We start from the raw sequence: 23,766 nt of genomic DNA on the forward strand, positions 1-23,766 counted from the left end.
TTAGATATATACAGTATACACACATAAGATTAACTAGAACTATAACCAGATTTGTTTTTTGGTAAAAGAGTTGGAAGACACAATGCTACTCAGGTTAAAGAGTCCTGGCTTTGGGGTCGGGCGGCTGATATGATGGAGCTGCAGTGGGGCTGGGCGCGTCCTGGGCTGAGGGCACAACAGGAAAGACAAAAACTCCTGAAGGAAGAGGGAAGGAGGACAAGGCCCTGAACGGAGCGGGAGAGTGCAGCTGATAGCTGGGATGGGGCCGTGTGGAGGGGCTGGTTGTCATCGTTGACCTGGGGCTGTCCGGCCATGTCAGGGACCGAGTGCAGGCCTCTGGACCAAGTCCTGTCCAGGACGATACCTGAGAGAGTTAGAAAACAGCTTAACTACACAGATTAGCTGTTATATAGTAAAAATACACAAACTATAATATCTAGATTGGCACTTTCAAAACTTAAAATGAAAACTTGAAATGTTTCTGCTAATACAACCTTTTTCACATCAGGCCTCAGTATCCAAACACTACACAATTCCCATTCTACCTTTAACACACATTGTTACATTGACAGCATGAAACTCACATATGAAGCACTAGCCAGTTGTCTGTGTGTTCGATGCACAACCTGCTCCCACAGCTGCTGCCCGCTGATGCTCAGAGAGTTGGTTCGCGGCCTGTGGGTGACGATAAGAACCTCCTGGGCCCAGTCGTCCATCAGCCTCTGCAAGTCTTCAGGCAGGTCTTTTTCACTCGTAGAGGTGCCCGTGTATGTGCCTGTCTTGTTGTTGCTGTTATTCGCCTGGGCCTGGGCCAGTCCCATCACCGGCTGATGAGGAGGAGGTGGAGGGGTGGCACCGGCAGGCAGCTGCTGGGATTGATTGAAGGTGCCCGCTCCGGCTGCAGACCCTGCACACACACACACACACACACACACACACACACACACACATTTAGATGATCAGACTTAAATGAGGTAACTAGCCATTTAATGAAATAATTTTTAGTCATTTCACATACTGCTGCCGCGGTCCTTCCCAATACACAGTCTCTTCAGTGTTGTCCCTATAAGATAAAAAATACCTTTTAACATCTCCATCAGCAGGTAGTAAGGATCATTAACAGAATGTAGACAAGGTGCAAAACAAAGCTGCTGGATTCTGCCGCAAAACAAAGGAACAAACTCAAAACAACTAAGAAATGGATGAACAAAGCAATCAGTCCCGGAAACAAGGCGGTTTACTGTATGTATTAGGAGAACCATGCAGGTGAACCAAGTGAGAGCCATGTCGATGTGCAGCGATTATTAGAGAGATGTGAGGATCGAGAGGTTAAAGGGAGATGAGAGATTAGATGTCCATGTAGCATGCAAAACTCCACTGACTTGTAATGTTGGGTGGATGAGTCGCAAGCGTGTTAAAAGGTTAATAAAAAAGCATCAGCATAAATACGAGATGCTTAAAATGTTAATAGTATTAATTATTGGTTATAATATAATTTTTAGTTTTGGAGAAAATGTGTTAATTCATTCAAATTTGAGTAAGGTTTTTGAAATAACTTTTAAAAATAAATATAAAATTACAAAAATGTACTTTAAAACAAATTTTACTCTTCAGGGATTTTATAAGAAAATACAGGATGAAAGTAAGTGACGAGAACGAAGTGAAGCAACCAAAAAATCCAGCAGTGTTACAGAAAAGTATTGCTGAGCTAAAAAAAAGAGAATTTAAAAATATGAAGGACAAATGAGTGAAGATATGCGGGAAGAGAAGAGATACAAACAGATAGACAAAGACACAGGCCCACTGAGAAATCTAGCTCTTGGCTTGCTACTGGATTTATAGGTGACTCTCTCAGATGGTTGAGGGTAATTAGACCAGCCTGTAGAGGAGGATAATCAAAGAGGGAGAGAGACACTAAGGTAAGACGAGCACACATTGAAATATCTGACCTTATCAAAACAAAACACCACAGACAAAGTGTTTATTAATTCTGTGCTGGATCTTAATGTTAACAGGATAGTTATTGTTACCTCCGCCAAGAAGGTTATGTTTTTATCCCTGTGCGCTGGTTTGTTTGTTAGTTAGTTAACAGGATGTTACAAAAATTACTAAAAAAAATTCAATGAAACTTGTTGGAATGATGGGACATAGATCAAGAAAGAACCCATTTTATTTGGGCGTGGTTGATGGGGACATTTTTCCTTCATTTTTGTATTTTTACCACTGTCCCAGGGTATAATCCATATTTGGGGGACTGATATTTGAGCAATTTGGTGCAGCTCCAAATTCCAAGTTTGGTTCTAGCAGATTTAAATGCAGTGAGTGTTGCACCTTGGCGGAGGTGTGCGCTCTACTGAGTTAAAAGACTGTGTTGCTAGTGGTCACCTTGTGCAGGTGGAACTTGTGTGCTGGTACCGTCTCCGTGTAGTCCAGCGTAAATATTATCTGAAGACAAAGAGCCCTTGAGGGAGCAAGGCTGCTGAGTCTGCACAGGTTCTGAGGTCGAGCTGGGAATGTGGCTCGTGCACGACCGTGCCCGGCCTTGTGAGGGGAGAGACCCTTTGGCTGGAGAGCCATTTAAACTCAGTGTAGGCTCACCTATGCCTGCAGCAGCAGCAGCAGCTGAAAACACACACAAGCATCAGAATGGTGTAGTCTTTTCTTCTGCACACTGGAGATTCACAAAAGACACTCACCAGATCTGCTGGAGTCACTACTTTTTGTTGTGACATTTCTAAACTGTTGCACCAGAGGGCTGAGAAGTTTGCCAGGCTTCAGCTTGTGCCTGCTCGACCTCTTTCTACGGCCGTTATGCGGTGCAGTGTGAGACAGACCCAGGCCAGGAGGAGCCGCTTTGCCCAGCCGGTTATAGAGCAGTTCCACCTCTCCCCTCTGATGGGCCTGCAGCTCAGAGATCTCCCTTAGGTGTCTGAGGAGATAAAGGGAGGGAAATACTGGTCACTTACAAGCTAAATAACAAATATTTTAATGTAAAGACACTTAATATGGCTGTAAGATGAACAACTCTCCTTACTTCTCCCTGAGTCTCTGCAGTTCCCTCTTCATGTCTGAGTCATCCATCTCTGAGTCATTATCGCTGCTGCCACAGGCTGAGCCATGCACGCCTCCATGCCTACTCGGTGAGTCGGAGCTCTGCACACTGCTGCTGCGCCCTGAGCGACGGAGGAAGGCCACCGCCCTCTTCATGAGGTCACTTCCTCTGCGCTCTGAGCGAGTCCGCTGAGATGGGGTGGCAGGGGCCAGCTTCGCAGGGCTACTCTCGGCCCCCGAGTCCGAGGAGAGGAAGCGAGCATGGACAGTGACGTCCACAGGGACGGAGGGTGAGGTCAGGGCACGAGGCAGGGAGCCGCGCTTTGCCATGGAAGGAGGCGTGTCCAGGTAGAAATCAGGCGGAGCAGAGTAGCGGCTGAAGCGTGTACTCTGTGTGAGGTCGTCTTCGGTGCTAACCACAGAGAAACGGCCGATTGTGGTGGAGGTGACCATGGCCTCAGCCTGAACATGGTCCTGTCTGTATGTAACTGGGTGTGCTGGTGAGGCAGCGCTGCTCCAGCTCCTTTGTTTCACATCTCGTCTGTTTGCCACTTCAGGAGGAACTGGCATGATCTGCCAAAAGCAAAGAGCAGACTCAGTGGTCATGCAGCATCATGATGTTTCAAATGAAAATTGAGATCTACTTTCCACTGAAATATGAGAGAAATCTCCCGTTCATACCTTAAATCGACCTCTGGCTCCAGAGCAGGAGACAGAGTGAGGAACGTGTCTTCTTGACATGGAAGCTGCAAAAAGTTCCACAATCAATCGATCAATGAAAACTGTATTCCTGCAGTGGAAATCTAGTAATTCAAGTTGAAGACCAGTTATATTGTGTTGCATTGATGAGTGTAGGCTGTACATACCACACACGGCTGAGTCACTCAGTGTGCTCAAACTGTCCATTCTCTCTGGAATCTGAGGCTAAACCAGGCGACAGAGAGAGAGAACAGCATTGAGACATGAGAAAATACAAATATTAAACAATGAATTGTTCTCGGATGTAATACTTCATAATAATATTTAGGTTTGTTAGCAATGATGGCAATAAAGAGGTTCATATTTTGCAATAAATATATTTATTATAATATATATTGCATCAATGGAGACTTTGCCAATTCATTCTGCTTTTCATGAACAACATGCAGCAGCCTTAGTTTGAATTAGCAATGTCAATACATATGTGTTCTAAAATAAATTGACTAAATGTTTGGAAAAAAAATACATTTTATTTTGTTATATATTCTTGGTAACTTTGTGTTTTTAATATCAGTATTTTTTGATAATATAAATATTTAAATTGCTAAAAAACTAGCTGGCTTTCTTTAATGTTATCTTGCTTACCAGTTGTTCCCCTGTCCTGTAGCGTCCCTCCCCCATCGGCCCTGGCGTGCTGTTTCCCGACCCTCCCATGGCGCTGTCTGGACCAGGAGGAGACTGGATGTACTCGGTGCAGGAGCCTGGTGTCTCTGCAGCACTGCCTGATGGGTACATGGGGGCATATTCCTGGTATAGCAAGTTCCTTAGTTTCTCGTCCAGTGTTTTTATGGTGCTGTCCACAAAGCCCCCGCGGCCGAGCCGTCCTTCGCCTTCTGACTCGCCGGGCCCTCCACCGTGCTGGGATGGCGCTGGGCTCTGGGGTAGTGAGGACACTTTGGTCCCTCCCATGCTGGAATAAGGCTGGTGGAGCACCACAGGCTGCTGCGGTCGCTCGCTTCGTGCCGCTGAGGCATAGGAGACAGACAGCGGCTCTTTGGCTGAATCTGGCTCCTGGAGAGGAAGTGGGGTCAGGGGAGACCCACCCTGTGAACCGCTCACATCCAGAGAAAGTGGCATGACCAGAGGGCAGCAGGGCACCTCCTCAGCTATAGAAACAGGACTCATCATGTCAGGCATCTGCCGAGCGGCATGGATCGGGGAGACGGGTCCTAGAGGGGATCCTTGTGACTCATGGACTGGGAAAGACGCATGTGGGGATGATGGGCGCACATTCTGAGCCCTTGCTGGCTGGGCCTGATGCACACTGGGCGGCACAGAGCTGCCAGCAGGCTCCACTGATGATACGGACTGGAGGGTCGGGGGAGCAGACACAGGAGGGGACAGAGTGGCGAAAAGAAGTGGGTCAGTGTTGGACATGATTGGGGGACTACAGAATCCATACACGTCATAGGAGAAGCCTCCACTTCCTCCGGACATTGTAGAAGAGGAGCCGTCTTCTGCGGGAGGAAAAGAAAATTAAATAATTTATTACAAAATTACAAAGTCATCAAAAGCCCATGAGAGCTGAAAGATGTCTTTCCTTCAGCTGCCACACAGTGGTGCTGTTTTCCCATGCAGCAGTCAGACACTAAACTGCAGAAACTCAGTAGAAACAAAGTCACCTCTGGAAGGCCTGGCAGTGCCACTGCAGTCTGCAGGCTGGGTAGTGGTTGAACTCCCAGGAGACTGCGTTGCCGTGCCGTCAGACGGGGTCTCCTGGCTGGATGTGGGGGTCTCCTCTACAGGGCAGATTATGAACCATCTTTTCCCAGTGTGAAGAACTGCAATCCGAGAAATAAGACAATTACCACCGGAAGCACTTACAAGTGAATATGACGCATGCAAAAGGATTCACTGGGAATACGTTTTACCATTCTGCTGATAGACAGGCTGAGGTGCTCCAGGCTGCGGACTCTGCAGAGTGAGAAACAAAACTCTGTATTTATTGGACTATAACTAGGTCAATGTATAAGCATGTGTACTACATCTGTTCAGACTGAATTCATATTTATAGCTGCACTGCTCTCACCTCTCCCACTAACCCCTCAGACATCTGGAATTGTGGAGGACTACAACTCAAGGTCGATGCTCTTTCACCTTCTACATCTTCACTCAGCATGTCCTCCGCTTTATCCACGATGTCCTTCAGCTGGTCAATGAAGATCTCCTTCTCTAACAGTAGGATGAAGCCATTGTCCACCTGCAGGAAAAGAGTTTTTAAACATTATCAGAAATATAACCAATCGATAAAAAAAGAATCCACTAACTGTAAAAGGCCGAACTCACCATGTAAGTGGCAATCTCCTCCGGTGCATCTCCATCCAGATCGAATTTGAACGTCACCATTTTGTGATTGTGAGTCTCCAGCTGGCATTCCACCATTTTATCTCCAGTGTTGCAAACCTTTGGCGGCAGAGGTTACATTTTACTATAAGCAAACATTCAGATATTAAGAAACTGAAGCTTCGGCTGTCAGAAGTGCCCCCGTGACTCACATTGAGCATGCTAAGTTTGGGTTTGCTTGTCTTTTCTTGGCGAGAACGTGTTCGGGCAGACTTGCGGTGGTGTTTCCTGGGTTTCCCATCGCCCTTCCCCACACTGGCCAAGCTGTCATAGCCATCGCTCGTCTCCTTACCAGATGCCACATCAGAGTTGAAACTTCAAAAATAGAAAATTTTAAAAAACACTTAATCACATATTCAGGTGGTTGACGCATCTCCATCACATAAAGTTCATTTGAAGAGGACACACACCTGTCATACGCATAGCTGGGTAGAGATACTGGTTTGTCCTGAAGCACATCCTGAGGACAGACAAACAGGTATATGTGTGAATTTCAAAGGCAAATGTGTTTAACATGCTTTCTGAGTGATAATCAGACGTCACTGATTCGATCCAGTTTTAAAAAATTGCACAGATTAGGATCACACTCATGTGCAAACTTTTGCTTCGTTCATACCTCAGCACTGGACTCTTGTTGAGGGATGCGGGATGCAAATGTTGTTTCGAGGTTTTGCTGTGTCGTGGCTAGGCTGGCACACTCAGGCAGTGACACTGCCGTCTGGATGCCAGCAGGCTGCAGAACTGGAGCAGAGCCTGAAACTGCGACAGGAGCTGAAGCTGGAGCAGAAGCTGCGGCTGCAGATTTACCTGTGACTGGCAGGGTGAAAGGGATTGGGGCCAAGACCAAACCTCGGACCGCTTGATGCGGTTTACCCATGACACAAGATGAGTCAAGAGATGGCTCAAAAGTGGGACCTGGTGCGTAGACTGGTGCTTGAGCCGAGGCAGGAGCTATTGAAACCTGTATTGGGGCTGAAGTTGGGAAATTTGCAGCTGGAGTTTGGGGTATAGCTGCAGCTTGGGCTGACACTGGTGTTTGTTGTTGTGCTGTTTGAGTTTCAGCATGTACAGTTGTTTCTGCATCGGCTGCGATTCCCCAGAGAGGAGTCTGAACACCATGCAAGACAGGGTGGACTGGAGCCCGAGGCTGAACGTCTCCCAAGTTCGTCTGTGCCTGGAGAAAGAATAGCACATTTAGAAAATTCTTCATCAGTCAATACAAATATTGTACATCCCTCAATCCCCAAACGCATGCCCTGCGTGCATTACACGAACGGATAAGACAGACCACAACCTTAGGACTACAGATTTCTAATGACCAGCCATTTACAGTGAGAACTGAGTCAAATATTCACCTGGACAGGCTGCTCAGCCAGTTCCTGCTCAGGGTGGGGGGCGAGGTATGGGGTGGTGCGTACCTGGGAGAGAGGTAAGGGATGGGTGGTATGGAAGCCGCCCTGCTGCTGGGGCGCTGCAGGCGACATGACCAGGGTGAGGAGTGGGATTGGGAGTGCCCCTACAGGCATGTGTTGGGGTGTGGACAGAGGGGTCTGAGGAGTGCCTAGAGTGGGAATAGTGGGGATGGCAGCATGAGGGGTCAGAGGGAGGGAGGGATAGTGGGGTGAAGGTGAGTAGTAGGAGCTCAACATAGACAGGCCACTGCTGCTGTAGGTAGATGGCAGAGGAGCTGGGGAGAAGGGAGGGGGCTTGTGGCCCCCTGTTTGAACAACAGGATATGGTGAGGGAAACTGGGAAAGAATGAGGGGAGAATGGATATACGATGAACACCAGTCGATAGAAATAACATTCACACAGGCCCTTTATGAACTAGCCCTGGAACCTAACCATCGTAGGATGTTTATTCTGTCTCAATCTTAGTTTATCATATGTTTGTGCTGATCTGGAGGTGCAGGAGTGGGGGAGGACAGGAGAATGACTGAGGAAAACTGGCAGATATGTCAGGAAGGCTCAGCTGAGATGTAGACTGGTCAGCAGATAAAAGCTAAGGAGGGAAATTAAATATTTGTTTTTCACCTTGATTAGAGTCTAGGACTTTTGTGATGTATAAACAAACCAATTGGCAAGATCTTTTGGTCTAAAATAGAATGATCCACTTAATCTGTGTGTTTTTTTGTGTGTATGTTCTGTAGCTTGACAGTAAGTTATAAACGAGCATGGCTCTACCTGCGGCAGGGCGGCAGCTGGTTGAAGATGACACTACAGGGAGGAAAGACAAATGGGAAGGAAACACAGACCAAATGAAAATCCATGCACATACACACACAAATACAGTAAATGATGAAGCGTTACAGACCACTCAGGTGCACTGTGTTCCCGCCTCACACACAGATGATCTACAAATACTGTGAATTCACATGGTTGCCATTAAATTGCACATTAATATCTATGTAAACTGTATGTTTGCTGAACACCCAATAGAGAATTAGTAACTTTGCAAAGTGAATCGAGTAGCCAGTAACATACAGCTAGTGCACTTTCAACTAGCAATCCTAACGTTTATTGTATGTACCACTCTAATTTAAGTTGAACTAATTTATGTAAATTCATTAATTTGTTGAACTCTTTTCCTGGGAAAAGCACTTGTTATGTTATAATGTTATTATGACTAGGGCTGCTTAAAGGGAATTAAGAGATTAAAGTCATGGTATTATAAGAAAATTATGTTAATTTACAAGAATAATCAGGTTTAAGGCTACGTGTTATTTCAGAGGGGAAATAGAGAATAAGGGGCAAATATAGAAGATCAACCAATCGCCTGCTTTCAAATGAGGAATATGGAGCATCTTGTTATGTTATTCGTTATTACAGCTTTCAGGCCATTTTAAAGGTTGACTATTCTCAAGTGAGAAGTACATGGACATGAAGGAAGTTTCCTCTTTTGTGAGGAGGAAATGTTTTTTGCCACAAACTCTCAAAACATCTTCGTCTGCGTCTTCTACGAGTGTGTGTTTTTTTTTGTGCCATTTCTGCGTCTGTCACATGTTTGAAGCGTCGTCAACCCCTCCACTCGTTCACGATGAATCCTGTTCTCACATCAAATTCTCCTGACTTTCTATTGACTTTATACTATGGGACAAAGTGGGTAAAGTCTGCAGACAATCCGGAGCCTCTCACCCAGATTTTTGAGTTTACACATGCACCACCTCCAGAGAAAATACGTGCATGTCTGAAAGCAGCTTTAGATGCATTCAGTACCTGCTCTTGTCCAGCTTGCGTCTGTAGAATGGGGGCTGCAGCCGGGAAGCTCTGGGTTGTCTGTCTCGTCTGGAGCAGAGTGGGGACTGGCGTAGCTGGAGCAGAAACTGTCTGTCATAAACATAGGAGAGATTACATTTATTGGACTGTGTGTTTAGACATGATAATACGACATGACTCACTATGAGATGAGGATCATCAAGCACAATGATGAAATATTCAGTGTGGAATCAATGCAGGGTAAGGCATATATGCAAGAAACTAGAGGGATGTCTGCAGCTGCCACGGTTTAATCACGTAAGATGAAAAGTAAAAGAGAGACACCATTACTCTATCTTCAGCCATCCACTGAGTTCATGTTTGCAGCAGGCAATATTCAATAAGGCAAGCTGAAATGGAAAAAGGGGAGTTAAACCATTAATCTATCTTCAGCCACCCATTGTTTTCAATGCCATACACTCTACTGGGACATTATTATATATTCTACCACGATCTCCTGCTCAGGTCTGACCTTATCTAAAAATAAGAGCAGATATTTAACCTTATTGTGGATTAAGCAGCAGCAGAGACTGGCTTTTGCACTTGGCTATTCTTATGCAAAGTCCATAGGAGCAAAGCAGCTGGCAGATTCATGATAGACACAGCAGGCTGCTTCTATGGCAGTTATTAAGCCTGAATGGAGTCTCCTTCTCTAACCTACCAGTGGATCCGCTCTGCCTTTGCTGCTGTGTGGCAATGACAGCTTGTCCCTGTCCAGATATGGGCAACAGTGTGGCAGTGGGATCTCCAGGCTCTGACTTTTGTCTACACGCTCAAATACTGAGAAGGTGGGGCCCATCGGATGATTAAGTACTCGGTCAGAGAGGGTGGGAGTGCTGGTCCTGCGACCGACGATATGATGGAGACAGTGGTTGAGAAGAGTGAGATCTGCGCCTTCATACAAACTCCGTGACCGCGCAACTTGTGAGGGCAGAGGAAGATTTGAAGGTGAGGTCAGCAGGGGTGACAGACTGCTTGAAGTTGGGAGAGAGGGCGATGCATAAGGCAGAGGTAAAGTGACGGGAGGAGACTTTGACAGGGGAGATGTGTGTGAGCCTGGCTTAGACAATGGAGTAAACTGCGTGGATGCGGAGAAGGAACGTATGTGTGTGTGTCCCAGAGATCCGCCTCCTTTCGCTCTGTCTCTCAGGAGGAGAGACATGCAAGCCTTGCAGTGGCGGTCGGGCTGCGGGCTAAGGGGGGCGCTCGGACCCAGCTCGGAGGGAGGCTGTAAATTCAGGGGAAGGAGAGGTGAATTAAAATGTCTTGCTGAGTCATGATGGGCGGACAAGAGAGGAGATAATAGCGACGGATTCTGAGCAGAGTTAGAGAACAAATGATCTGCGGCATGCACTGAGCTCTCTGCGCTTTTTGGGGAAACCAGATCCAGTGATGGACATAGGAAGGGGCTTGTCTTAGTGAGAGGGTGCGTCCGCAACATCTCAACCAGGGAGCTGCTTCCTCGCCTTAAACACACTGGGCTCTCACTGATGTGCAGGTTGTTATGGCATACAAAGGGATCACTGCCGTGACGCTGATCGGGTGTAATAACAAAAAAAGAGAAAATAAAAATGTTGATATTCCAGAACAAGAAAATCAAATTTAAGAAAGTTGCCACAGAAATGAGACATGTTTTACTCACTGTTTGAGACTGATAGGTCTGTGCTGCAGGTTGCTGATAACCCCCGGGATGCAGTTGAGGGTAGCCTCCCTGAAGTAACTGTGTGGATGCTTGTGTGTAGTGGTCAAGTGAGGCCTGTGCTGTGGGTTGCTGGTAGGGCCCCTGGTGCAGGTGAGGGTCAGCCTGTGCAGGAGGACTGTACATCATGTGAGCCGTGGAGACGAGCTCTGGAGGAGACTGGTAGGGCCTGTTTTGTTGATTGTTTAGGTCGTCTAACTGCATGATAGAGCTCCCTCCACTGTCAGCTGTAATAACAGAGAGGAGACGTCATCATGATGCAAAAGAAAATGCCCTTTGCAGTAAGTACAAACACTGAATAATGACAGGAGGACAAGACAGTGGAGGAGTCTCATTAAAATTCAAAAGGTGGTAGATGATGTCTCATTCCTGACTAACAGTAGGAGCCTCTTTACTGCTACACTCTTATTGTCATAAATACCAATTCATCCATTTTCAGTCATAGTCAATACCATTTACTGTTAAAGGCTGCGTGGGTTGGACCAGTACTGAGATTTATTAGCAGGTTGAGTGACATCTGATACATTCATGTGTGTTTGCTCAGGCTCTTACATGTAGTAGATGTGGTGGTTGGCACAGTGCAGATGAGTGACTGCTGCTCCCCCTCTTGGTCTTCAGTATCTGCTGTGGCTGATGTGGCTCCCTGGGGTACACCAGTGCTGGGCACCTGCAGAAGGTTCTGCTGCGTCCCAGCATTTCCTGTCGAGACAGTGCGCGTCCTCTTCCAGTTGATGAGAGCCACACGGTCTCGGATTGACTTCCCCACTATCTTGAGGTCGCAGTCCAGAAAAAAACCTGATTCAACCTGGAGGACACAGGAAAGATGTGATAAATTCACAAAACACACATAATACAACATATATATTAGCTACACAAATTTGCATGGGGGGGAAAAGATGAACAGACTACACAATACAGACCAGAGACCACGTTGTTATGTAAATAACAGGCTCTGAGACTGTGTTCCAAAGTAAGGACGCTTGAGTTATTAGACTGAGACACCTAGACTACACACAAGAACCAAGCGGAATTACATTCAATCAAGCTGCACCAAACTGCACACACTCATAAATATCGGTAACTATATAACTGCTATTACAGCACAAAGTAGAAGTACTGCTGTGATGGTCATTTGTCTTAGACACTAAATATCTATCATAAATGAGTGTGATGAATGATTGAATGAATTTTATGGTCAAGTTGACAAAAGAAACCAGCCAGATTGGCCAGTACAAAAGCAGTCAAGGTCAAAAAAGCCCAAAAAACATTTAAGCCAAACTAAATATAACTTCCTCAAAACACTTGACTGATCAGATCTCTTGTTGTTGAAGTAAACAGTCAATAATCAAAAAGGCAAATGCAACTACTATCACCTGTTTTTACTTGCCAAATACAATTATTCTTTCTGTAACAACAAAATACTTGTTTACCATTTCTTGGGCCACGACCTCTGGGACCTCGTTCACCAAGTCAAAGGTGAACTCAATAGCACCAGTGTCCTTGTACTTTCCCTTCAGCTTTTTAGGATCCTCCACCCACAGCTTCAGACCAATAGATGATTTCGTCCCATCGTCTTCCTCATTGAGCTCCACCCTCACACCGGTATCCTCTGCAAAGAAGGCATGATTCAGGAGGTCCTTGATGGAGTACCTGCAGGAAATACACAATCACTAAAGATCACAGTGACAGGAAAATGTAAAATACTGCCATTTATGTCACACTGCAGGAACCGAAACATAAACCCGTATCTACAGTACATATAAAGTGTGTCACAGGCTGTGAAACGCTTACCTTTCTTCCCATCTGGTACGGATACACTCCCCGATAATTTCCTTAATTTCAGGGTCGCTGACTTTACCATAGCTAGCAGGTTTCACCCCCTGCAAAACAAACAAGCATCAACATGCCTCATCCTTACCAACTGACACACTCCTAACAGTAGTACTACCACTTAGCACCGGACTGCATCACAGTGTCAAGAGTAAACAGTTTCCAAAACATCTCAATACAGTGGATTAAGAAGGGTAATAGAAGAAATGTAATATTTAGTTCAAGACATTTTTGGATCCACAAAAAACTTTGATTATTTAACTAGTGTGGAACTGTGTAACCTTTGAAATAATACATATTTCCTCTGACAAATGAAAAGTTTGGATTCATTAGAAATAATACACATCAAAGTTCAATATACTCTACACTCTCAATAATTTTACTTCAAGCTTATTCCCTAGGACGACCAAAAGCTTAGTTGGCTATAATCTTAGTCAACACTAGCAAATTTTACCAGCAATGCATATTAGTTTGCTGACTTTATGATACTTTTCTGTTATATTTTAGCATTTTTGTTGCATCGCTCAATGGCTGTAGCTTTGTAGTCAAGTGATCACCGTTTAGTTACATAGCATTATTTAAAAGTTCCTGAAAATGTGAATCTTTGTTTCTTTTGTCCATTTCATCAATATAAGTTGAACAACAGTGGTGTTTTAGCAGCAAACTACAGAGACTATTGAATTATTCCTACTGTGATTAAAGGTTTCAACATTTTAAAGACTGCTTGACCAAAAGTATATGATAAACCCATGAACTAACAATCATGGCTCATTGCAACCTTGTCTCCTGGGCCCTCACAATTAAGTCCCCGAAAAATAAGAATAACAAAAAATAAGTAGTACAACCCTGGGTCAATAAAAATGTTATGCACCAACTTGAGGTAGCTGTATCAGCAGCGTTAAACGTGAACTCACACTGGTGACTTTGCGGTAGATCTGTGCAGCATTCTGACACTCAGAGTACGGGTATTCGGAGGTGGCCATCTCCAGCATGCACATCCCAAAGGCATAGACATCCACAGCCTCGTCATAGTGCTCCTCATACATCTCCGGGGCCATGAACTCAGGAGTGCCTGGAGAAATAATTCAAGAGAAGGCCATAAATAATGAACTCCCATGTGGTTATCAGTTTCCTTCCGTTACACTGGGATCAATACCCATGTCGAGGACTGCAATTCAACACGCCTTGCAAATCAGGGTTCTAATCATCTTCTAATTGCTCAAATGACAGACAAGAGAATTAGCTAGAAAGGATGAACTGCAAATGTCAGATGTTCTGTGCGACTTCAACACCGTAATGTGAAGTATCACAAAAAAGATTATCTAGCATTAAGCTATTTGAGAACACTTTGATAAACCTAGTATGGGTTTAAAGTAAATACTATGCCGACTTAAACTTGATTAAATACTGTGTAAAAATAAAGGGTACTGACTGTAATAAGGTAAACTTATTTCCAATGAGACAAAAGTAACCTTTTTAGTGTAAAATTTCATATGTGTAAATTAGGGGTCAGATACTTTTCTCTTACATTCATCAGGTAAACTTAATCCTGACCCCAAAGGAACACACATTTTGCTTTGAAACGGCTCTGTGCAAAATCTTGGCCAGTTTGTCATTTTGACTTAAAGGGTCATGTTGTGTTTACTGCTTTTTTCCGCTGCACCCAAGCAGCCCCAAAAAGTTATTGAAGTTTTGAAATTAATACTATGTGAGCCACACTTTAATAAAACAGTGTCTCTCCATCTTGCTGAGGACTAACCAATGACACTCTTAGCAAAGGAGGCCCTCTTTAGTGTTGCCAGGCCGAGGTCTCCTATTTTGACAGAGCCTGTGGGGCCAGTGATGAAGATGTTGTCGCACTTGAGGTCTCGATGGATGATTGGAGGAGTCCTTGTGTGGAGGAAGTGAAGGCCTTTGAGAATCTGTCTGCACCAGCTCCTAAGAACTTTAGGTTTCATCACCTTGAAGCGCTTCAGATACCTGTGGGAGATTAACAAATACCATTACCATGATGGAGAGGTTCCAGCTGACACCAGGTAAAAGCATTTTCATAAATGTTAACTGGAAAAGTGACATATCGCGGTCTGTGCCCTGCTATTTCGACTTGATAAAATATTCAGTGATTAGCTGTATCCTCCTCTTTGCTCTCATTAATAAAATATCAATAATTGTATTGTCTTTACTGTATTATTAATTATTTTTGTGAGATAAAACGATACAGATATCACAACTGTTCCGTTAATATCTGTCTAACTAACATTAGATCTACTGTAATAGTGTAATTCATCTGGTATGAAACGTGATACACATGATGTGGGCAGTCTAATGGTCTTTACTGTAAGGTGGTTTTAAACGGACTAATAGAAGCAGCGATAAGAGACCAATGTTTGAATCTACTGACCAGTCAAGTATAAAGGTGAAAAAAGACAAGATAAGATGAGGAGCAGACAGATAATCCAATAAAGATCCATTTACAAAATGATTTCCATGTTGACTCTTACGTTTTTAGTGTCCCTGAGGTCATCAGCTCTGTCACCAGAACGATACACTTCTTCCCTTTCACCGGTGATTCCCAGAAGTCATAAAACCGCACAATGTTGGGATGCTGCAGAGCCTTTAACATCTCAGCCTCCTCCTTGAACCGCTGTCGTTCAACTTTAGACAGTTTCCTTTCCTGGAGAAAATAGAGAAAGACGATTTTATATTTTTACATTAGAAAGCATGAATTCCAAATTCACCTACTCATTTTTTTTCAGTATTCTGGAGCCTGACCACATTTGCAGTGTGGTGGTTGGCGAGGGAGGGCCCGGATCACTGTTATTTTCAGTGAGCTGTTATATTAAATGGCAACTGAAGATATGCAATTCATTTTCAGCTTTATTTAAATAGCCAATGTGTTGCTTCAGGAGTGGAAACCTGTCAGAAATGACGTGTTTAGAGTGAATACAACCTTGGTATTTTGAGTGGGCGGGCATGTGGATCTGACCCATTTACGTATTTTATCACCACTGTGTATATAACACAGCACTAGAACACCTCACACCTCACAGTGGAGTCCTGCTGATTTATTCAGAAGAGTAATTGTCAGATAAATATTTCATATCTGCTGGTGGTGAATTATGGAACAAAACTTCACCATAAGATTTTATAACATGTAAAGAAATGGTGTTTCAGCAAGGAAACATCAAAGAATACGTCATAATTTTTAAGGAGTAATGTGAACAGTTGTTCGAAGTGGAAATCTTGCATCTTTGGGTGCACAAGCTGGAGTGAATCTGTGTATACTGGATCAATATTTTGGCCCCTGCCTTCCCTGAACTGTTGTATAAATAGTAAAACCGCTGACGGCGAACATCCTCTACATTTCTGTTTCTCTCCACTCAGCATGGCAGATACAACCCAGCGGCTTTAGTGCTACATGACCTCCAGATTTTCTCTCCCCCTCTCTTTCGTATAGACACTTTTTGCTTGGAACAATGAGGCTGCTCTTCATGTTTTGAAACCAGAATAACCCACTGTAGTTCGCTGGACATAGATTATTGACTGACGGTGGGGAATCAGTTTTTATTGACAGCTCATGGTGAACTAAGTGGTACGCAACCTAATGCATTTTTGATTATGTAAAGCTTTGTGAAGGATACATCTTTATATCTATGTTCCTAATCCTGCTTATTACTGACAACAAGTCTTTTGGACAATGTCTCATCCCTCAGATCATATCAACCTATTTTCTGGGCCGTGTCCAAACAGATTATTAAGGATGCTCTGCAGAGGTCTTAGCAGGGTGTGGCACTAATAGCACTGAATGACGGAGACTTCATTTTACACAATACAAACTGGGTTAAAAAAAAAAAACGAATTAACACTAATATTTGTTGCTAATTGAGTGTCGAGTGGTCAGAACAAAGCGTGATACACATCAATAAAGAACTCTTGCTTTGCCTCGTATCCAACACCACACTTCTTCATTGCTGTCCTCAGCTGAACCCACCCTGTTCCTCTCTCCTCTCTCCCCTCTGCCTGTCTTGGCGCAGAGAGCTGTATCAGCATGATTCACTCCTAGATACTCTCCAGACACATCTGCGTGGTAATGCCACAGGGGTATAACTCTGCGTTTAGCAATCATCATTAAGTCATCAAACACGACAAATAATAATGTAACACTGAGACACAGAGGGGTAACGTTTTTTGGCATTTTACTAAATCATGCTGTATGATGTGTTAATTTCAGATAAACACCTCACCCGGCAGATGTTTGATCATCACTTAGTGGATAAATAACTAACAAGACTATAGCTGTCTGATCCGCTCACCACCAGACACCAGCTCACTCCTCTTAAAATCTGATTGGTGCTTTTTTTTTTATGACCATCCAGGTTTCTGCTGTCTCATTCTTACTTACCCCCACAGACACACACACACACACACAGACACACACACACACACACACACACACACACACACACACACACACACACACACACACACACACACACACACACACACACACAGTATCTTAGTTGCAGCAGGTTTACGTGAGCAAGCATCGCAGGCACAAAGGGCAAGGCCTCACCTCCGGGGACAGAATGGTTGAATCATCGGCAGAGCTCCCCTAAGAACCTGCTCAGGTGCCACACAGATGCATAAGCACACACGTACTGCACTTGTTACATGTTGTTATTCATGTCTTCGCTGATCAATGTTTAAAAAATAAATGTATGTCTCTTGACAGATGACAGGACATACTGAAAAAAAACTTGTATGTATTATTCCATAATGAGCAACAGTAATAAATTCAATACAAGTCACACATGTAGGTAGGTCTAACATCTTAAACCAGGGACATCACCATTTGATGGGGACTGTCTCATCCACTGTATGAGAGACATGCAGTGATCGAGACAGAGAGCTACATTACTCAATGCACTATTACTTTTATTAGGGGGGCTGACTTAAATCTAACAAATTACGCTGCAGGGCCTTGCCACAGAAACGTTAGTCTCAGTGTGGTAATTAATGGTAAATTAAAGGTTGTTTAAATGATGCTACTGTGCTGATTCAGCCTGAGTCGGCTCGATTTCTGTGTCTGGCTCCAATACATCTAGACACCAATATATAGGTATAATCCAGTGCATTGTCTAGAACAAAAAAACAATTAGGGTATAAAAGTTTGAAAAGATGATTTGCAGGGGACAAAAATGTAGAATACTGAGTTATACATACTTAGGGCAGAATAATGAACATGTCAGAAATGCATAATAAAATGAAGATAAAATTTTTTTATAACAGAGTAATGAAGTTATAGCTAATATATGAGTGATGTTTTAAAATAGTGGCTGCTACAACCAGCTACCGCTTAAGTGAAGAAATGATCATGTCTCATGTATCAGAACCAGACAGAGAGGCTGGTTTTGTTGAAACTGAAGCTATATGAATGTGTCCACAGTGACTGTGCTGGAGAACTCTAGAAAAAGGTCGCCATTTCTGCAGCAGAATAACACTTCATTTTGTCGGTTTGAACTCCCCACAGTGTAATGTGCTCTGGACTGACTGCAAGAGCGTGGCACATTTTGAGTCGTGAAAGGGCAACCACTGTCTGCATGTCCGCCTCCATGCAGGCTAATCTGTTATAGTATCTAAACTGATCATTAGATTACCACATACACAGATTAGTGACACAGCAAGCTGTCGCTGTCATGACGGCATAGGTGTTTCCTGTATAATACTTTGTAAGCATCTTCTTCGGCTGACATTGTGGATAAGGAGCAGAATGTATTTAAGAGGAGGTCAATTGAGGCTTTGTCAGATCTTTGCCAACAACTGGATTTAGTCCATTTTGTACCTGAACGCCTCATCATCTGTCCTGGTTATTTATGAGTCTGTATTATGTTCAGCTCTAAATCTAGATGACTCAAAACTACATGATGGCGACATCCAGGCTATAAGAATTATGAGATGGTGAAAACTGACAGGTTAAAAGCTAGATGTGAGATCAACAGTCTGTCCCTCTTCTATCTGCAGTGCAGATCTATTTTTGGGATAAAGAACACACATACCTGTGGCTGTACTGGTTAATTATGTCATCTTCTAGAAAGGTGAGACAGTTCTCGTATATTATCTCAGAATAACTTCCCCGGAACTTCTGAGGAAGAAGACAAGAGGCCGTGAATAAGCCGACAACGATCCATAGACCCTGACCTGAGAGGACGTTAAATAAGGCCATTATCTGCTCAGACTGGAAATGTACTTCATTGTTATTTTGTCACTGTTTCAACTTCATATGGAGTGGATTTAAATAGTTCAGGGAAGGCCGGGAACTTCTAACCCTCCAAAAAGGCCCCTCTTTTGACCCCATGGAAATAGCATTAATAGCATTAAGGACCTTTTGGTGTATGTGCCTTTTAAATATACAGCCAATCAAACAATGAATGAATCTCTATAATGACAGGATGATGTCAGATGAGTGATATTGACCATGACTGGTCAGTGAACCCACCTGGAGTTCACACCAGGCCACCTCCACCCAGGTGTCGGTGTCCAGACCCTTGTAGACGGTCTTGAAGGACCCTCTGCCCAGCTCAATGTCAAACTTGAGGAAGCGGCCCCCAGGTGAGGTGGACAAGGCCTTCATCCCGGGCTCCTCTTCGTTCTCATCACTTCCCGCTTGACCTGTGACGTCGCAGGGCACGACCGCGACCACCTCGGCCTTGGGCTCGGGTTCGCTGCCCTCCCCCTTCCCCTCCTCCGCGCTCACGCTCTCCGTGGTGCTCTCCTTCAGCCCCGCCTGGCTCTCCGTGCTGGACGTCTCCCCGAGCCCCAGGTGGGTCCCCTGGAGGACCCGGGTCCGACTCCGATCCACGATGGTCCGCAGGTCGATGCTGAGCACCGGGCTGCTGTTGACACACTCCGGCGTGTCCACCACCGGCTGCTGCTCCTCGGTGTCCGACACCCACAGACTCCTGCGGATGAACCTCTGGCGGATGAGCCCCCGGTAGTCCGTGCAGGGGTACGCGCTGGGGTCGCTGGCCCCCCGCTGGGCTGCGCTCTGGATGTTGACATTGTGGTCCGTCCCGTTCTCATACACAGGCCGGCAGGCATTTGCGTTTATGTCCGAGTCTAGATTTGGTGCTGAGGAGAATGTGGAGCCCAGGGGCGGATCTCTGCCTGAGTCATCCGGCGGATCCATGCCCGGTAACTATAGTGATACACTTACCGGCTGCAGGGAGGAGGGCGATGGGCATGCTCCTCTGGAGTTCACTGGCTTCCTGCAACACTCGCATGCAGTGACGCAGTTCTCCGGCGCAGGGTGTTGTGTGGCCTTACGTCCTGGACTTGTTCTGCACACAAAACATTCCCGACTGAATGTCTCCAGCTCGGAGGAGGATGCGCGCCACCTCCTCACTGCTGCAGTCCTGCACACAGCTGTCCAAGTTGAGCCTGTGGTCGCAGGCAGTTTAACCTATGGACATGCTTCCTCCACATTGCATAATGCCTCCTCTCCTATAACAACATGTGATCGGTTCCGCAGACAGATCACTGGCCTCACCGCGGACAGGCCAGGGCGCATTAATCCCTCCAAAGACACATCACGGGACGGCCAAGTGCGCAGCTGTCATCCCCTGTGCGCCCTCGTCGACCCGGGCTCTGGCTGGTGCGAACGAGGCAGGTGATCCGGGCGAAACCCTGGATCGCCTCCGTGGAGTGTGACCTCAGCATCTCTGCATTGTTCCTCCAACTCTCCGCACGTAGCGGTTCCTCTCGTATCCCTGCAGAGGAGTGCTGTCCTGTGCAGGATGGAGCCGAGCGCTTATCAGATTACGCTCACTGCGCCACGGTTTCCCTCAGGTCGGAGGAGGAGGAGGAGGCTCACATCCTCAGCGCATCTCTCCGATCATGTACGGCTCATGCGGATGATGATGTCTTGGTAAAGGAAAATCATCACACTGAGGTTTGAGGAAAGTGGGATATTGCACAGCCCACGCCCCTAGCAACAACACGCAGGCCTGTCCAATAAGTCGGCACGGTTCTGGACGACACCCTCAGCAGCCTCCCCTGTGCGCCACCTTCCACCGTCACCGTGACGCGCCAAACCCCAGTGGGAGGATGCGTGTCAAAAGGGACCAGAGGTTTTTGGAAACATATATGGGCTACTGGATAAAATAAAGTGGACCCCATGGATGTGAATGTTCTGCCACAAGGACCCCACGGTGAAAGGCTGGGTGTGGAGAGGGGGATTTGTAATTCTTCCACAATGACACTGTTCACTGTTTTGCTTTTTGCATTTTGAATTTCACTTTTTACTTCACTTTTTATATCTTTTGTCTTTTAAATATTTTTATATAGATATGTTTATGTCTAAATAAATGCTACCTTGTATAAATAAAAAATAAAAAGTGAGTATATAAGAAGTAAATAGTGAGTAAATATATATTGATTTTTTTATTATTATTATTGTTTTTCTTATGTGTGGTGTATTTATTGGGTTTTTATGTTTCTATGTTCATTGTATGCACCAATAACCAGAGCAAATTCCAGGTAGGTGTTAACCTACTTGGCAATAAATACCTTCTGATTCTGATTCTGATGATTATAAGATTGGTTCCTGACCTGATCAGGGGCCCAGTCTTTACTGTTTCAATGGTCTTTTGCATCAATGCACACTTTTATTGTTATTTTACGAGTGTTGTACAGTTAACTCTAAAGCTTTAATTGACAGAAGATATAGTTTGTAATAATTAAATGATATTCTCCAATTCGTACCCTTATATTATTTCCCCTGACACGATTCAGTGAAGAAAAGTGTTTAAAGTTGTCTTTGTTATACATTGCAGTAATGTTTAAAGAAACACGGTTTGTGGTTTGCTCCTGCATCATTTGTTCAGTGCATTTAATATGCACAAAGTAAAGGCATTAAATAAATAAAGTGGCTTTTTTTAGAACTGTAAATAATGCAAAGGTCAGGGGTGGAGCAACAAGGGCATGTCTTTTGGCTTTCTCATTTATCTTTTCACTTGAAAAGAGTGTAACGCGATTCTTTCTTTCCACAAGGATGGACCTGAGGGGCCGTTATACATTTTATTGGATCAGCCCTGCAGAAACCTGCCCAGATCTCCAGGGAAACCATGGGAATAATAGGAAGCAGTGAGTGGGTGGGATCAGGTCAGTTTACAATGGGACACCATGAATGTGACCATCAAAGTGGTGTGTGACCATCCCATTCAATTGCTCTCATTTAATGCTCCCATATGGTCCCACATGTGTTCCACAGGGTAAATGTCCAAGCTCGGTCTAGATAAAGCTACTGTTCAACTTGATCAAATATGATACAGAATTAACAAGAAGACTGGATGAGTCTCTGTATTGCTAAGGAACCTTGATTTTCATGAAAAATATTAGTTTGACTTGTAGGTTTTTAGGATAAAAAAATCTTAAAATACAAAACTTCGTCTTACAATATTCCCCATGTTGCATCCAGATTTTTTTTAGCTCTTTACTTCGTTCTGCTACATCAAAATTTAGTTTGGGGTTGGTCAAAAGCATCCAATTCTTTTAAAGATGGACAAAGTGTCAGCACTTCCTCCGACTATCCAGAAATGAAGCTCAAATGTCCTGGATACGAAGGCTGCCATCGTGTGCATTTGGAGCCACTGTCTGCACAATGGCAATCGAAGGATGGAGCCGATGTATCGAGTTATGTTTCACCTAGTTTATGTAGTATCAAATAACAAATACAAATCAAACGTTCAAAAAACATGTACACTTGAACAAACATCAGTTTGATAAGAACTAACTACAATGACAAACTATCTTTGGGATTTAATTATCTAACGTGTACTCTGACTTTAGTTTTAGTTGGCTCTATGGAGTAGGTGCTGCTGCCCTCAGACCTAAACCTGCAGAGGTAAGAGATTCACACAAAACACAGTCGGAAACTGGATTGATATCATACAAAGGGGCTCTGAGTCCATATAAAACCTTTGGTATATTATATATATCCTCTGATATCTATGAGTGTGCAGTGTTGGGGAGTAACGGAATACATGTAACGGCGTTACGTATTTAGAATACAAATTATGAGTAACTGTATTCCGTTACAGTTACAAATTAAATAGATGGTATTCAGAATACAGTTACATTGTTGAAATCAGTGGATTACATGACGGTACTTCTCGAGTTTATTCACTCTCTCGTAAATCCACCGGCGGCAAAGCCCCCAGGAAGCAGCTGGAGACCAGGGCTGCCGTAAGAGCGCCCGGACCCCAGCGGCGTGAAGGAGCCTCACCGCTACCGGCTCGGGACCGTTACAGGCCCGGGACCGAGGCTCTGAGAGAGTTCCGTCGCTACCAGAAATCTACGGAGCTGCTGATCCGCAAGCTGCCCTTCCAGCACCTGGTGAGAGAAGACCGACCTGCGCTTCCAGAGCTCCGCTGTCATGGCTCTGCAGGAGACCAGCGAGGCACGCCGGGTTCACACCGGACGCTGAAGCGCCGTGAAGCGCTGATAATATCACCCGTTGACCCAGTAGCATATGGTCACTTGTTTCTCCAACATTAACTGCAACAGCGTCCCAATTTAATTTCATCCATCTTCAAGAGCTTCTCCGCTGTTTGCTCCGTTCAATGTCGGGTGTCGAGGGTAAATTACGTATTCTCCGCCTCCCCCCCCTCTCTTTTTATCTTTATGAGTGCTTGTGTGTCTGTAGTGGATGGGCAGAGGGGGGCATTTAATAATGTGATCGGTAAAATTGGTAAAATTAAAACTCCAGGACAACAGAAGGGGAATACAAACTATGGGATGCATACTTTATCATTTATATCATATAATATGTC

The 23,766-nt window shown here is 44.7% G+C and overlaps 1 protein-coding gene across 1 annotated transcript; it reads right to left on the reverse strand.

The window, feature by feature from the left end:
• Positions 1-94: 94 nt before the first annotated feature.
• wnk2 (WNK lysine deficient protein kinase 2) lies at positions 95-20,123 on the reverse strand. Its single transcript, XM_061069208.1, has 29 exons — positions 19,434-20,123; positions 15,439-15,611; positions 14,697-14,917; positions 13,852-14,009; positions 12,899-12,987; positions 12,538-12,757; positions 11,660-11,912; positions 11,051-11,334; positions 9,370-9,480; positions 8,338-8,370; positions 7,509-7,901; positions 7,385-7,409; positions 6,770-7,011; positions 6,564-6,613; positions 6,306-6,468; positions 6,097-6,213; positions 5,840-6,010; positions 5,682-5,724; positions 5,433-5,591; positions 4,396-5,267; positions 3,918-3,975; positions 3,733-3,797; positions 3,035-3,624; positions 2,697-2,929; positions 2,386-2,622; positions 1,781-1,879; positions 1,019-1,063; positions 585-907; positions 95-364 (listed from the first exon to the last, which is right to left on the reverse strand). The coding sequence occupies exons 1-29, from the start codon at positions 20,121-20,123 to the stop codon at positions 95-97; spliced, it is 6,387 nt and encodes a 2,128-aa protein (XP_060925191.1).
• Between the last annotated feature and the right edge of the window lie 3,643 nt (positions 20,124-23,766).

The sequence above is a fragment of the Limanda limanda genome, chromosome 4, assembly GCF_963576545.1.
Source record: "Limanda limanda chromosome 4, fLimLim1.1, whole genome shotgun sequence".
Taxonomy (NCBI): domain Eukaryota; kingdom Metazoa; phylum Chordata; class Actinopteri; order Pleuronectiformes; family Pleuronectidae; genus Limanda; species Limanda limanda.

Bases quoted from the DNA above. Each gene is read 5' to 3' on its own strand.
- wnk2 (XM_061069208.1), bottom strand. From the start codon at position 20,123: ATGGATCCGCCGGATGACTCAGGCAGAGATCCGCCCCTGGGCTCCACA. The intron at 1,880-2,385 runs GTGACCACTAGC...CCTCCTCTACAG, and splicing joins ACAAGTTCCACCTGCACAAG to GCTGGTCTAATTACCCTCAA. The intron at 1,064-1,780 runs GTTTGTATCTCT...TTTATCTTATAG, and splicing joins GCCTGTGTCTTTGTCTATCT to GGACAACACTGAAGAGACTG.